Source organism: Eucyclogobius newberryi, unplaced genomic scaffold (assembly GCF_026437365.1).
Source record: "Eucyclogobius newberryi isolate DKJ021-1_F unplaced genomic scaffold, fEucNew1.0.hap1 SCAF_7, whole genome shotgun sequence".
Taxonomy (NCBI): domain Eukaryota; kingdom Metazoa; phylum Chordata; class Actinopteri; order Gobiiformes; family Gobiidae; genus Eucyclogobius; species Eucyclogobius newberryi.
This window is the reverse complement of record NW_027316389.1, coordinates 27,364,220-27,379,108: the sequence shown is the minus strand read 5'-3', so window position 1 is coordinate 27,379,108 and position 14,889 is coordinate 27,364,220. Positions and strand designations below refer to the sequence as shown.

Here is a 14,889-nt window from a genome sequence, read left to right as displayed (position 1 = left end):
GTCTTCCTGAAGATGTGAGACAGGCCTTTACTCTGACAATGTTCAAATATAAGCTAAAAACAGTTTTGATTAGCTTTGCATTTGACTGAAATGATTTTCTTTGTACTTGGTCTAGGTCTTAAACTGTTTAGTGATTTCTGTCATGTCTTTGGGATTTTAATGCATTTTTTCCTGTTGTGTGAAGCACTTTGAATTGCCTTGTGTATGTATTGTGCTCAACAAGTAATCTTGCCTAAAACAAGCAGGCGACAGTTGAACCAAAGAAAATTGGATCAATATTTACAGGATTGCAAAACAAATCCGTGTTGCACGTGGATTACAACTAATGAAAAAAGGGCCTTTTATTGTGAATAAACGCAACCGGAAATCTATTTAGTAAAGACCGGAAAATGTTATCCAGATTTCACTGAAGCGGTAGCGTAGTAGCATAGCTTGCAATAAGGGGCTAAGAAGTCTTTAAAATACTCAAATAGCTTGTTTGTTGGCTCAGATAGTCTCAATTATATATATTAAGGTATCGTTGGGCACTTAAGGAAAATAAATCAAAGATAATATTCGATCAGACGGGTATGTATGTAGCTTAATGATGTAAGGCCGATGCTAATGCTACACACTTAACACAGCGGCTACATCAAATGAAAGTTGTTTCTACCAATACAGCTTTTTAGGTCATTTATATTGTGTGGTAGTTCATTTTTAATATCTGTTAGAAATGGCTGCGGACTGGGTGGGCAGTTTGGTGTCTATTAATTGCGGTCCAACTCTGGGAGTTTACCAAGGAGAAGTGTCCTCCGTGGACCAGATCACTCAAACTATTTCATTGAAACAGCCTTTCCACAACGGCGTCAAATGCCCAGTCCCAGAGGTGACGTTCAGGTAAAGTGCACTGCCATGCTCGCTTATCATGGTGTGGTTTGAATATTGAATCTAATATTCCCTTCTTGTTTTACAGCGCTATTGACATAAAGGATCTAAAGATTTTGGATTTTGGGAAAGGCACCAGCACAAGAAATAGTACTTCTTCAAAGACCAGCACGACTCCAGTTGCTGTGCCAAAGGGTGACCCCCGGATAGTGGAGAAGGTCAGCTCACCTCAGCACTTCTCCAAAAGCCATGGAGAGCGTCACATGGATGTGCCTGGTCAACCAAAAGCATTTCGTAAAAGACACAATTCATGTAAGTCTGATGCGTTACTACTAGGGTTGGATCTAAGTATCTATGCTTCACATCAACAGGATAAAATGTGACTTTCTTGAACAGTTTGAGAATAATCTTGAGCTTCATCAGAACTAGGATAAGACCTCATGGAAACGGAAAGAAAGTACCGGTACTATTAATAATAACAAGAGTTTTTTTAATTATCAATGCGGTATTGAAATCAGTGTGTATCGACCCTGTTCCTTAAAAAAAGAGTTTGTATTGTGACAACACTCGTTACTAAAGCTTGTCAATCTCATACAGGAAGATTAACTATCACCAAATAAGACATAACTCGACATAAGATTCAGTATATTTTGCACACATTTACAGAAGAATAATACAAATATTTAATGCATAAATAAATACTCTTATTATTTACAGTTTTTTTCTTTCCTCAGTAGGGTCCTCAAGTAGTCGAGGAGCAAATCAAGTCACACCGAAAAAGAATGGAATAAAAAACGGTGGCCAAATGAAGCAGAGAGATGATGAGTGTTTCGGCGATGGAGTGGACGACAGCCTGGACACTGACTTTGACTTTGAGGGAAATCTGGCACTTTTTGACAAAGCTGCGGTCTTCTCAGAGATCGACATTTCAGTGCGCCGAAATGGAGCGAGATCACGAGGGACGCCCCAAGACCAGACACCTACCCGCTATCGCCACGATGAAAACATCTTGGAGGCCAAACCTATTGTGTACAGACAAATCGCAGTACCTCAGCCGGGGGACAAGGAGTACTGCACTGGTGAGTCGAGCGCTGTGTAGTGCGTAAATGCAGTAACGAATGAAGTGCTGTAACATTGCTTTTCTTCCAGATTCAGGGCTTGTAGTCCCAAGTATTTCGTATGAACTGCACAAGCGGCTGTTGATTGTTGCGGAGCGTTATGGACTCTCACTGGACAGAAGACTTGAGATGACGGGCGTCTGTGCAAGTCAAATGGCACTTACACTGCTTGGAGGGCCCAACAGGTAACCATCACTCATCCTAGACAATACACTCTGTTTACTTATTCATTATTAGACAGGTTTATTGCTCATGTCACTTTACTTGTGTCTTTTTGATATGTGATTTTACAAAAAATCTCTCGTGTTAAAAAAGGGCTGCCAATTTCAATATTTTCTGCATTTTGGTTGGTTAAAACGATTACGTACATCCACATGACATAATAGATAACTAACGACCCTGATCTGTTGATACCAGGTTTACTCCAAAAAATCTCCACCAGCACCCAACAGTGGCTGTGCTATGTGGCCCTCACATTCAAGGGGCTCAAGGCATCAGCTGCGGACGCCACCTCGCCAATCACGAAGTCGAAATCGTCTTGTTTCTGCCCAATTTTGTCAAGATGCTGGATTGTGTGTCCAGTGAACTATCCCTCTTCAACAAAACGGGAGGAAAACAAGTGTCAAATGTTAAAGGTAAGCTTATTGTAGCTTAGTCGAGGTCAATTTGTGGTTTTAGGTTTCGGTTGTGGCACAAAAGTGGGTTACAGAGAGCTTGAATTGGACGTGACCACCTTTCTATTGTAACACGCGAATGTACAAAGTGGTAGAGATGCCGTCCGTTATAAAATGTTGCTCAGCCTAAATATTCCCTGGTTTGAATGTTTAAATCCCCCACGCAATAACCATGCTATAAAGAACGTGGTTAGTGGTTGAATAAGTTGCTACTGTACAATTATGTGTTACAACAGCCCTTTACAAACAGCACACTGGGGATCTCTGGGTGCTGTTTCCATGCCTTCACCTGCTCTAAAGTGCATACATGTCCTAAAGTCTGCTGTATGTCTGTGTGAAGGGGGAGCACGGCAGCTATCAATTTAAAGCTAACTGTTAAATAAGCGGAGCTCTTCACACTCAAGACAATATACACGCTGATATTTTGTGTACACAATCTAACGCTCACCTAAACGATATAAGGAAAAGTTAAATAGAATGATTGGGTGGCGCGCACAGAGCTTTAAGCACGGCACACTCCATCGGACATCGACACCAAAGGCGACTGCAGACAGAGCCTCTCCTCCAAACAAAACAGCCAACACACCCACACTCACCACCTGGGCCCTGCAGTGTCACCGCCGTGTGGGAAAAGTGGGCTCGACTGTTGTTGCTTCTCTACATTTGAGCTCAAAAATGGGCGTAAAAGTAGGCAATAGAAAGAGCTTTTGATAGTCATTCATCTAAATATTTGTTCTCACACACAGATCTTCCGGACACACCAGTGGACCTAATCATTAACTGTCTGGACTGCCATGAAAACACATTCCTGATGGATCAGCCTTGGTACAGAGCAGCAGCAGACTGGGCAAACCAGAACCGGGCTCCAGTCCTGAGCTTGGACCCTCCTGCGAGTGGACAAGCGCAGGCTGTGGAGGCCAAATGGTCACTGTGTCTTTGCCTCCCCTTGTCTCTGGCTGAGGGGGCGGGGAGAGTTTACTTGTGTGACATCGGTATACCTCGACAGGTTTTCCAGGAAGTAGGGATTAAATTCCATTCTCCATTTGGGTGCAAGTTTGTCATCCCACTGCACTCAGCATAAAGGGACCAGACACTTGTCACAACTTAATACTTCATTAAAGGTGCACAATGTAACTTTTCTGGTGGAGCGTTCCGCTGTGCGTTATTGACTTGCCTGGAATGTTCCACAGTATGTTATTTAACACTTTCAATCACACGTGTTTTGTTAAAGAAATACCATGAAAAGCAGTTTTTTTGTTTGTTTTCCGCTTCATAGATCTGACCTGTTTGTCTCCATGGAGATGATAAGTTTAATGCCATACAGTGGAACATTCCAGTCAAATAACATATCCATGGAGAGAATAAAGTGGTGGACTTTCCAACAGAAACGTTACTTAAAGTACACCTTTAACATTTTGGGTTTTGATGCCGTTTCCTTCTTTCTTGGCCCGTTTCAAACTAAACTTAAGATGGTAAATTTACAAATATAAAGTTCCATTTTAGTGAAGGAAATGGTAAAGAGCTGTTAAAAAGGGTCAGTAATAAATACATTTTTGTTATCGCTTGAGTATAAAGACATTTCAGAATCAGCAATCTAACAAAATAAGGTCTAACGATTTACCTTTTTTACTTTGATTTTGAAGTCAACTCTCAGATAATCACCTGCTAAGCATCGTTCCCTTGTTTTTTTTTTTTCAGTTTGTGAAATATGTTCGACACCAATGTGAAACGGGGTGCTGTGAACCCCTTCGAGGCAGCTGCTTAAGTTAATCTGATTGAGATTTTGCTATTGTTTATTTCTCTGCTATGAAAAGGGCTCTAAAACATATAGCAATGTTAGTTATTATTTGTTTAAAAAAAGAAGCATTATAGCAGTGCAATCCCTCTATTTTTTACATGTTGCTGCCTAAACGTTGAGCAGTGTACGTTCCATTGAGTAGCTCCTATCGTGGGGGCCTGAAGATGTGGTTTACTTTTATTTTGTCTGATAAGATACTCAATGTTTCTTTAAAAGGCCTTCCGTAGCTAATGGCGTGGCTGAGGTATAATGTCAAATGAAAGTCTCAGAAGCTGAACACATTGTTGCTTTTGCTGCTTTATGGACCCTTACAGGGTTTTGGGAGTCGGACCACATTGGTTTGTAATGTGTCCAGAATGAGGCACTTATGACTGCGCTATTGAGAGGGGAATTACCAACATTTTACTGAAAACACACGTGTATTAAGTGGGTTTAATTGTGTGAAATGTTGCATCCACTCAAGTTGGTGTTAATCTCAGGTTGATGGGATGACTGGTCGGGTTTCTGTTTGATTACAAGGCACTGGCTTTTGGGAAATGACTATGAAAAATGCTAAGGCCGTGTCCTATTCCAACATTCCTTGAGCTTGATGCGTTTTGTCCCATCTGTTGAAACAAGTCTGGCTTTGCACCACCAGCAGCCAGTTACTGAATGTGCATTTGAGTCTTTGGCCACTAGAGGGGTGTCTAAGCAGCACCGCCTTGGCTCTTCCTTATTTCTCTGTTTGGGACAGAAATAACGATTTCTCTACAAAATGTGATTGTGAACATTGTCTGTCATATGAGAGAAGGTGAATAATACAATTTGAGTCACAATGTTGATACAGTGTAGATTGATAAAAGGTAAAATGTGTCAAGACTTAGCCAAACGAGTACTTTTATCATAACATCACTTTGGACTCGTCTTCTTGAACATTAAAAAGCATTTTTTGTCTAGAATAGAACATTATTGTCGATGTACAAATGCCTTTTTATTTGTCAACTTTGCAAAATAAATCAACCTCAAACTACTTCTGAGTGCATTTTACTGATCCAAAGGCAAATTACGCGCTGTATTACTAAAACTTGCCCAAATCCTATTTTTAGTCTGGTTTATGATTAACGCGCATGTGCAAACCAAACCAAGGTGGGGCAACAAAAGTTGAACGTTTCTGTCGCGAAAGCGTTGACCAGAATGAAGTAACTTTGAGCCAGTGAAAGTGAACTGCAACAACGCGGAAGACTTGGATTTCTGCATCGGCTTATTTTAATTCAGGAAATTGACTTTTTGCAACATTGAAGTAATTTATTTGCATGCTATTTTCCCCCCTCACTGCGCGCGCTTGGATTGCGGCAGTTGCGTCACTTTATTTATGCATTTACTTCCTTGCCACAGGACTTGATGGTCGTCAGCTGTCGTGACTGAAGCAGATCTTTAATGAGTCTCAAGCCACCTCTAATTAACCCGACCTCAACACGCCTCTGTGAATAGGTAAGACCACTCCTCAGATATGTTATGAGTCCCAGATCAAAGTTGCAAAATGTGAGATGGATTTCATTGATGGGCTTCTGGGGATTTAGTGTGAAATGCTACTTTGCTTAAACTGTGTTTGCAAAGTAGCAGGGAAGAGAAGTCTTATTGTACTATTGCAGCCAGCATGATGTGTCACTTCTTCAGAGCTGCACACAAGGCTGCAGTGAATTATGACAGTGTTTTCTGGAGTGCTCTCTGCTATTTCCTGATGTGCAACAGCTGCATTGCTCTACACTGCCCTGGTGTGTGTCAAATGTGTAACTGAAGCAAAGGAAATGTCCATCCAGTACATCTAAACGAAATGTAAAACTCAAACAGACTCCAAATGACTGTTTAAATTGCATTGTGTTCTCAAATAGCAAAGGCTTTGTGCAGTAAAAGTGTGGGGCCCCTTAGTGGGACTGTTAAACCTGATGCCATTCCTATAGTGTCCGTTTCAGGAAATGGTTAATCATAAATGGTGGTAAAAGCCCCACTGTACTAGCGCTCAGTACTGGACAAAAGTCATCTGAAAGCAGTTTTTGTCTGAGAGGAACTCGCTCCTCTGGCAACAACAAGACCCCCTCAAACAACTTGACTGAATATGAACGGATGAAGTTTGGAGAAGCATAGCACTAATGTCATTTTTGAATATCTGCTATTGCTGTGCTGCATGGATGTGTCAAATCATTGAAGTTACAGAAACATAGTGGGAACTTTGGACTAGGGATATCGAGATTACTACTCGTGATTATTCCTGTCACAATATAATCGTATGAACCACAATCGTGACAATTTTAGAAGCAAAATTTAGTATTTTTATTTCAACCTATAGCCCAAAAAATAGACCTAAATGTAAAGTACTTTTTTTATCTGGCTGTTTTTGTCACATTTAACTTAACTTGTTATTTTAAGTTAAATTTTGTAAAGCCGGTCAGTATCATGTCAGAAACAGGAATGAAAGAAAAAGAAAGATTCACTGTTGTTAATCTCAATCGTGATGTTTTTTCCTCACAATAATCATAACACTTTGATATTGTGACATTTCTACCTTGGCTCTAAATCACAAAGTTTATTACTAGTATTAAAAAATTGATATGTATTTTTTTCTCAGTTAAGAATTTAAGTTAAGGTTTTTTTTTATGTATTTTTGATCAAATGTTTGATACAGTTGGCTCATTTGTCAATCAGAACCTTCTGAAACAGTCACTGTTGTTTAGTAAAATACTTATTCACAACCTCTTGTTGAAATGATCCTGTGAATGCTTCCATGATTTCAGTTTTATTTAAGTTTTTTCCTCTCAGTATCCTTCCTAAAATGACACTGACTTCTATGCCTCATTAATTGAGAGCTTTTCTTCATTTAACTTTAGAAGTGATCATAAAATACACACATTATACATTTTAAATGGGAGCGCTGTGCTATTAGTAATGATAAAAGTACTCCCTTACTTTACCACCGAGCATTTTGAATGTAAGGAATCTGTAAAGGACTAACATGTATTATTATCTAAAATGTATATTAATCACAAATCTATAACATTAGAGTTAAAGCGATTGATGTCTATTTCTCAGTCCTCCATTACAGATGTGGGCGGGCGCTGTAAACGTTTAAAGGAGGCCAAAGATGTTTCTATGTTCTTGTCCTGTCTTGCTGAGCAGTGAGGCCAATACCAAAGGAACAGTTCAGACTTCTTTCATAAGTAAATAGCAGACATCACCTGCTTGGGTATGTGCTAATTGTTGCACATGTAAGAATTCATATATTGTGCATGTTGGGTTGTGTATTGGCAAGAACTTGAGTGAAACCTGACATCAGCGTTTGGTGAACAGCAAGATCTTTAATGGAAAGATTAAAATAAATGAAACAATTCTGTTAAATGCCACAGCTACAAAGAAAGAATCAAATAGTGTTTTTTGACGACCAAACAGAGCACTTTGACAGGGACAGTGGTGGATGGTGCTGGACATTGAGTGGAGGGTCTGTAGAAACGACCCAACAACAACAGGCTTGTTTTCAACAGAGTAAAAGAGCATTCTGTGGCAGTGTGTGGAGAACACCAGAAACAGCATTGAGTCTGCTACTGACAACCTGCTGTTAAGATGTGCTCTCTGTTCACTGTCACAAAGGAAACGTCGTGTGCCACTTCTGAGGCTAAAACGCTCCGATCCCTCTTGCAGTAACGAACTGCTGTGGATTACACAACTGCACTGCCATTATGTGTTGTTGAAATAAAAAGTGACAAACTACATCTTTTCTATGAACAATTGACACATTTTTCTAATAGTCGTGCTTTTATGTAAACTAAAACAGGACAAATTCTGGACCAATTGAGGTCTAAACTAGACAAAATAAAAAACAAACTAGCTCAAAGAGTCTACAAGGGCCGATTTCCACCACAAGAAAAAGCATGGACAAAACAGTAGCAGCAGCACTGGTGGATGGAGCTGATGGAGCCTGTGTCAGATGTCAGTGAGAGAGAAGGAGCAGAGATGTGATGTTGTGCTGTTTTAGCTTGTTCCTGGGTCGTCAGGCGTGAGAACTGTGTCTTTGGGCTTTTCTCCTCGATTAGGAAATACAGCTGCACTGAAAAAAACATCTGCCATGACACTGAACCTGACCTGAGCAATATAGTACAAGATGCACACAAAGAGGAGTAAAGAATGATACACTTCCGAATAAGCTACAGAATAGAAGTGCTTAATGGATCATCATGAAATCGGGCAATATAGAAATTGATACTAGCGTTTCTTAGGAGTTCTGCCAAGGCACTGGGCTTTTCTTAAAATGGAAGTTATAATGCTCATAGAGGGACCATTTTAGATCATGCCCTTTTTAAATGAACCATATAATTGACTATATATATTGTATAATCTACTTAATTTATATATATAAAAAAAAAAAAAAGTTTAACCATGCCTCCCTCTGGTTCAGTCCACGTCATGTTCTAAACATTATGTCAGCACTCGACAGATTGACCAAATATGGACACAATCTCACGCCCCTGAAAACCTTTCTCTCTTTAACTGTAGCCCTGCCTTTCTTTCTGTGGCAGCAAGCTCTAGTCATAGAAAAATTAAGCAAAATGCCTGTGATCTGTTAGAGGCCCTGCATGCCCCTCTCAGTCCCTGTAGTCCCGCCCACTTCCTGTCTCCATCCTGCATCAGGGGACCCTCTACACCCCAGTCCTGACACCATTCCTGATGCCTCATACTCCAAACATGTCAGTCATGGAGATGTATTCGCCTTCCAACAAATCCATGAATGTGATGTTTCAGTAAGTGAAGTATTCTATTCAAAGAAAACAAATACATTGAGTTTTAGGCCTAGGTTTGGGCACATCTTGTACACAATTTTTTTACACAGCCTTGTAATTATACATCTGCCCACGCATAAGAATATAGGTTTATATTGAAATATAGACTACTCAAATTATAATGGTTTATAGTGACACAGAATGGTCCCACCTCTGCAGCCCTGTTCAAACTGTAATTATAGCTTCATTTTTAGTACATGATGTAATAATAGTAGTTCATAAAAAATGCAACCCCTTTTTGAGAAGTTTAAAATAAAGCATAGACTCTATTTGAATGTCCTGTTGCACTGCATCATGGAAACAGTCATTCTTAGTTGTGAAAGTACAGAAAAAAAAGCGTGTTTGTTCTGCTTTTTGTGTCAGTTATTTTTAGCCATGTCCGCTTTTGACTGGACTGGTTTGGCGTTCAGCTATGACGATTTAGAGTAAACTACCACTAAACGATGTGCCATTTTCCTGAGAACAATTACTAACAACTGCTATGACAAAAAAAGCCTGCTACGTCTCACCATCTGCTGCTATTCTCATCAAAACTATTTCTACAACCTGTTTTATTTCAAAAAAATAAAAAAAAAGTTTTGACTCCTAGGTAAGTGTTTGCATGGTCATGTCTGGGTGGGCTTCCACCTTGTTTCCTCCATTAATCCAAAACGGACAATCCTCCAGCGAAGTGTCAGTGACCAAGCCTAGCTCACGATCAGGAGATGGGTTCTTGACTCGGGGCAACAGTGGCCCATTGGTCCCGAGATTCTGCCTCAGTGCAGCAGCGTTAAGAATGGGTCAAAGCAAAGGATTCCTTAAGTTTACTGGTGGAAAAAACAAGATAACTTCACAGAATAAATCGTTAAAAATTGACTTTTGTATGAATAATATTAGCGGTATACATTGCAATTCTGTATTTTGTTTCTTTCTGCAGATATGCGCGCTTGTTCGCTCTGATGGTCAAATAACATCTGAGAGGGTCACACTTCCTCAGTATGGCCAATGTACAGGTAAAAACAGCTGTCAGTAACACAAATGTATTTCAAATAAGATTTGTATTATATTGTACTCCTTGTACTGTAGGTTCCATGGCCACCGGGCACTGAATGTGTGGCCAGATATAACTTCAAAGGCACTTCAGAACAGGATTTGCCTTTCAACAAAGGAGATGTGCTGAATATTATTATGGTCACAAAGGTAAAACTAAATACCTCAGAATTCTGTAAAACCATAATTTATTCAGACTACAAACAGCGGTAAATCAAAAATATGTCAATAAAATACTAAATATTTGTACTACTACTAATATCAAAGCATTTCTGATACAGACATTTAAAAACAAAGAACTTTCTATGCATGCATCTGTTACATTTTATTTTTATTGTGTTTTAGGACCCAAACTGGTACAAAGCTAAAAATGCAACCGGCCAAGAGGGAACCATTCCAGCGAATTATGTTCAAAAAAGAGAAGGAGTGAGATCGGGGTGTAAACTCAGTCTCATGCCGTAAGTCTTTTCATCTACATCCCATCTAAACAATACTGTGATTTGTTCTTAAACCAGCCTCTCCTTGAATCTGTTGCGAGCTCACAAACCAGGTAAAGCTGAAAGAGCGGTGTGAAGTTACAAAAAAACTATCAGCTAAATAACAGCTAACAGCTAAATAATCACATTTCCCCTGTAAATGCATAGTTTAGGTGCATTTACAGGGGAAATAAGTATGACTAAATGTACTTGCTCTCCAGTACAGCTTTGCTGTAGTTACGCCTAAAATAAGTTGCCAGTGTCTTTGTCATGCTGCTGGTTGCTAAAGGCTTGCGCTGTAGTTAAACGAGGGTAGACCACACTGTGGTAACTGCAGTCGACTTGAAACTCTTTCCAGCTCAAGTTTTGTGTGAACGCAGCACTGTTTCCTGTTGTTTCCTTTCAATCTCAGATATCAAATTCAAATGTACCCACAAAGCATTTTACAGATGTACTATCTGTATCGGATGCACTCTGATGTGTTACACAAGATATGATTTTTATTTTGCAAGTCAAGTTTATTATTATGATCTGTAACAATAGGTTTTCAATGCACTAGCTTTTAACACACTATTAAGGACAATTCCTTAAACCTAATTAACTAAATTAGGTCTTAACTGGCACACAACCCTGACTACCGGTAATCTATGACGAGGTCAATACCAAGTATAATCCTTGAGTTAACACAGAATTAGGACGGTCAAAATCCGACCTAGATCAGGTCTAAACAGTGGCCATTATCGGCATTGCATAATTGGCTTTGGTTTATTGTCTTCTCCACTCCCAGATGGTTTCACGGGAAAATAACTCGAGACCAGGCTGAGCAGCTGCTTCACCCACCAGAAACGGGTCTCTTTTTGGTGAGAGAGAGCACCAACTTCCCCGGGGACTACACCCTATGTGTGAGCTGCGACGGCAAAGTGGAGCACTACCGTATCATCTACAAAAACGGCAAACTAAGCATAGACGAAGAGGGCTACTTTGAAAATCTCATGCAACTGGTAGAGGTATTTCATTCAACTACTGCTTTACAAATACACAAAGAAGGAAAGGACCAAGTCTGCTTACAATAAAAATGTTACCAAAAATACCCGATGAGTAAAGGGGAAATTGCATGCCATTAATGTTCACTGTAGTATTTTAATTCAATGTAATATATTTTTTAACTGTCTCCAACTGCCCGGCCACATCTGCTTTTATGACTCATTCAAATACAAAGAGTTGGATTGTAACCTAACGCACTGGTCCCCAACCTTTTCTGCCTCAAGTGTCTCCTGCACTTTGGGTCCCCCACTAACCTTTGTAATGTATATTCTGTATAATCTGTCTCTTAACTAGTATATTATAATTTATTACTATTTGTATTTTCTTGTTTGATTTATATTGATATTCAAATTATCTTTACAATGTAGGTGAAAATGATTGTTACTTCATTATACTCCATTATAAGTGCAACTACAGTCTTATAATTGACAATGTCCAAAACTCTGCAAACATATGATTTGCTATACAGTTTATGACGTACACTTTGCTGAATGGAGACTAACTCTAAAAATGGTAAGATTTCCTGTGCTGCTTGAAGTGTTTTGAGTCGACCACATGCAGTTCCTGGAACAAATAATGAACCGGAAGTGTCAAAGAGGAAGAGTGCAGAGAACGCTTAGCTTCAGAGTTTAAACCTCAAACACTCTCTAAATCTATCACAATGTCTCCAGTGTGAGGCGCAAAAATGTATAACATTGGATGGATTCTGGTGAAGACATTAATTCAATACAATGCATTTTAGTATGTCTAAAAATAATCCTCATTTGCTTCGGCAGCCTCTGTTGGTCACTGTGTAGCATTGCTCTATTTCTATGGCTCAGATATAGAGTCCTCAAGTAAGAGTTTAGGGCTTTCAAGATCATGTTTTAATGGTAGACTTGAGTAGATATGGAAATGCAGAGTATTCATAAATCAAAATTACATTATTCTAGTTGGAGATATGGTCAATGACTTTTTATATTTTTGAATGAAGCACTACACCAAAGATGATGATGGCCTGTGTACAAAACTAATCAAGCCAAAGGTAGAAGAAGGGGCAGTAGCAGCTCAAGATGAATTTTCACGAAGTAGGCAATTTCTACTACTCATTAAAGAATTCAATTACTTTAAAGATATTTGTGTTGTTTTAATTTGATTTGAATTGATCACAGGTGGTTGGTCACTAAACAGACGGGATCTTGTGCTACAGTCCGTTATTGGAAAAGGAGAGTTTGGAGGTGTGTAGTGTCTAAAAAAACAAAAGCTGCTTCTTTTTTAATACATTGAATTAAATGCAGATGTGTATTTGCAGATGTCATGATGGGAGACTACAGAGGGACCAAAGTTGCTGTAAAATGTATCAAAAACGATGCAACGGCTCAGGCATTTATTGCAGAGGCCTCAGTCATGACGTAAGCAAAATAATCACACCTGATTATGCGGATTACTTGTTTAAAGTTTAGTACAACTATGTACACTTTATTTTTTAATTTGTTTTAGACAACTACGACATGAAAACCTGGTGCAGCTGCTGGGAGTGATTGTAGAAGACAATGGATGTCTGTTTATTGTAACTGAGTTTATGGCCAAGGTGAGTTTGAAAAAAAATATATACATGGTATAAATGATAAAAATGAGTATTGCTATTCTGAAAAATTAATATTTTGAACTATATCAGACTATTTTTAGAAATCAATTTTGAACGTCTGTCATGTGTATTTTGGCTTTTCAGGGCTGTCTCGTTGATTACTTGCGTTCCAGAGGTCGATCGGTGCTCGGTGGTGATTCTCTCCTTCATTTTGCACTGTATGTATGGCAGGCTATACAATTTGGTGATGTGTATTTTAGTCAGTAATACTAGGCCATCTACTTTAAACTAGACTTTTTAATCCCTATATTTGTATTTTATATGCATTAAGGCGTAATATTTACTTTCTGAATTGGTGCTTTAGTACCCATTTGACTTACACATGTATATTTTCTTTGAATTTGTTGTTGCAGAAATGTCTGTGAAGCCATGGCTTACCTAGAGGATAACAACTTTGTCCATCGGGACTTAGCGGCACGTAATGTACTAGTATCAGACGACAATATCGCCAAAGTCAGCGATTTCGGTTTGACTAAGGAGGCCTCATCTACTCAGGACACTGCTAAGCTGCCCATTAAGTGGACTGCACCTGAAGCTCTTAGAGAAAAGGTAATTTTGAATTTGTTTAATGTAAAGTTGAGAGCTACAATTGGAAATCTGACATTATTTTCAACAAATAGAAATTTTCCACTAAATCAGATGTTTGGAGCTTTGGCATTTTGCTTTGGGAGATCTATTCTTTCGGCCGCGTACCCTACCCACGAATAGTAAGTTTAACTGATCATATCAATTGTTTTGGTTCAACAATAACGGGGATATATGCATTTTTAAATGTTGATTATTCTTTTGCAGCCATTAAAGGACGTGGTTCCTCGAGTTGAAAAGGGATACACAATGGACTGCCCAGACGGCTGTCCTGAAATGGTTTATAACGTAATGAAACAATGCTGGAACCTGGATCCTGACGTGCGACCAAGCTTTAGGAAGCTAAAGGAATGGCTTCAACATGTAACAGGAGAGACTGGGAAAAACTAATGAAAATGTGACAAATGACATTCTTTTATATTTTTTGAATATTATAGAAGTTTTTTTGAATGTTTCTTTTTTTTATTATTACCTGAGCTTTCCATCGGCTTGTCATATTCATTATTGTCATGTCGCTTTTGCTCTGTTTCAAGAGTCAAGATATGTTCCATTAAGTTGGTTGGTTTCGTTTATTACAAGAAAACCTTTTTTGTAACAAACGGATTAGGTACATTTGTATATTTCATGAATAATTACTTTAATTCCCTGCATTATCAGATGTTTGTCAGCAGCATTTGAATAACTTGGTCTAATCCAAAACCGGAAGTTTGAATTGTACTACTGATGTTACTTTTTTCCTTTTTTAAAATAAATAATTGCTATTTTTATAGCTTAATTTATGTACGTGGAAAATGTATCTTCAATGCTCACTATTGTGTATTATTCTGATATTTTTGAAAAAACGTTATGGTTGCTTGTCTGCTTCA

At 38.8% G+C, this 14,889-nt stretch overlaps 2 protein-coding genes across 2 annotated transcripts; both read left to right on the top strand.

Annotated features, from left to right (window-relative positions):
- Positions 1-387: 387 nt before the first annotated feature.
- edc3 (enhancer of mRNA decapping 3 homolog (S. cerevisiae)) lies at positions 388-4,519 on the top strand. Its single transcript, XM_072435042.1, has 6 exons — positions 388-876; positions 953-1,176; positions 1,602-1,943; positions 2,014-2,167; positions 2,400-2,617; positions 3,403-4,519. The coding sequence occupies exons 1-6, from the start codon at positions 713-715 to the stop codon at positions 3,735-3,737; spliced, it is 1,437 nt and encodes a 478-aa protein (XP_072291143.1). The 5' UTR covers positions 388-712; the 3' UTR covers positions 3,738-4,519.
- A 1,091-nt stretch (positions 4,520-5,610) lies between these two features.
- Positions 5,611-14,806, top strand: LOC140349137 (tyrosine-protein kinase CSK-like). The gene is made up of 14 exons (XM_072435364.1): positions 5,611-5,733; positions 5,829-5,924; positions 10,179-10,254; positions 10,328-10,441; positions 10,637-10,749; positions 11,555-11,774; positions 12,785-12,878; positions 12,963-13,028; positions 13,103-13,202; positions 13,291-13,381; positions 13,523-13,596; positions 13,792-13,987; positions 14,059-14,145; positions 14,231-14,806. The coding sequence occupies exons 3-14, from the start codon at positions 10,240-10,242 to the stop codon at positions 14,411-14,413; spliced, it is 1,353 nt and encodes a 450-aa protein (XP_072291465.1). The 5' UTR covers positions 5,611-5,733; positions 5,829-5,924; positions 10,179-10,239; the 3' UTR covers positions 14,414-14,806.
- The last annotated feature ends 83 nt before the right edge of the window (positions 14,807-14,889 follow it).

Excerpts from the sequence above, each read along its gene's own strand:
- LOC140349137 (XM_072435364.1), top strand. Across the intron at positions 10,442-10,636 it reads ATATTATTATGGTCACAAAG|GACCCAAACTGGTACAAAGC; the intron begins GTAAAACTAAAT and ends ATTGTGTTTTAG. Across the intron at positions 12,879-12,962 it reads TCAAGATGAATTTTCACGAA|GTGGTTGGTCACTAAACAGA; the intron begins GTAGGCAATTTC and ends AATTGATCACAG.
- edc3 (XM_072435042.1), top strand. The coding sequence starts at position 713 with ATGGCTGCGGACTGGGTGGGCAGTTTGGTGTCTATTAATTGCGGTCCA. Across the intron at positions 877-952 it reads GTCCCAGAGGTGACGTTCAG|CGCTATTGACATAAAGGATC; the intron begins GTAAAGTGCACT and ends CTTGTTTTACAG. Across the intron at positions 1,944-2,013 it reads GGACAAGGAGTACTGCACTG|ATTCAGGGCTTGTAGTCCCA; the intron begins GTGAGTCGAGCG and ends CTTTTCTTCCAG.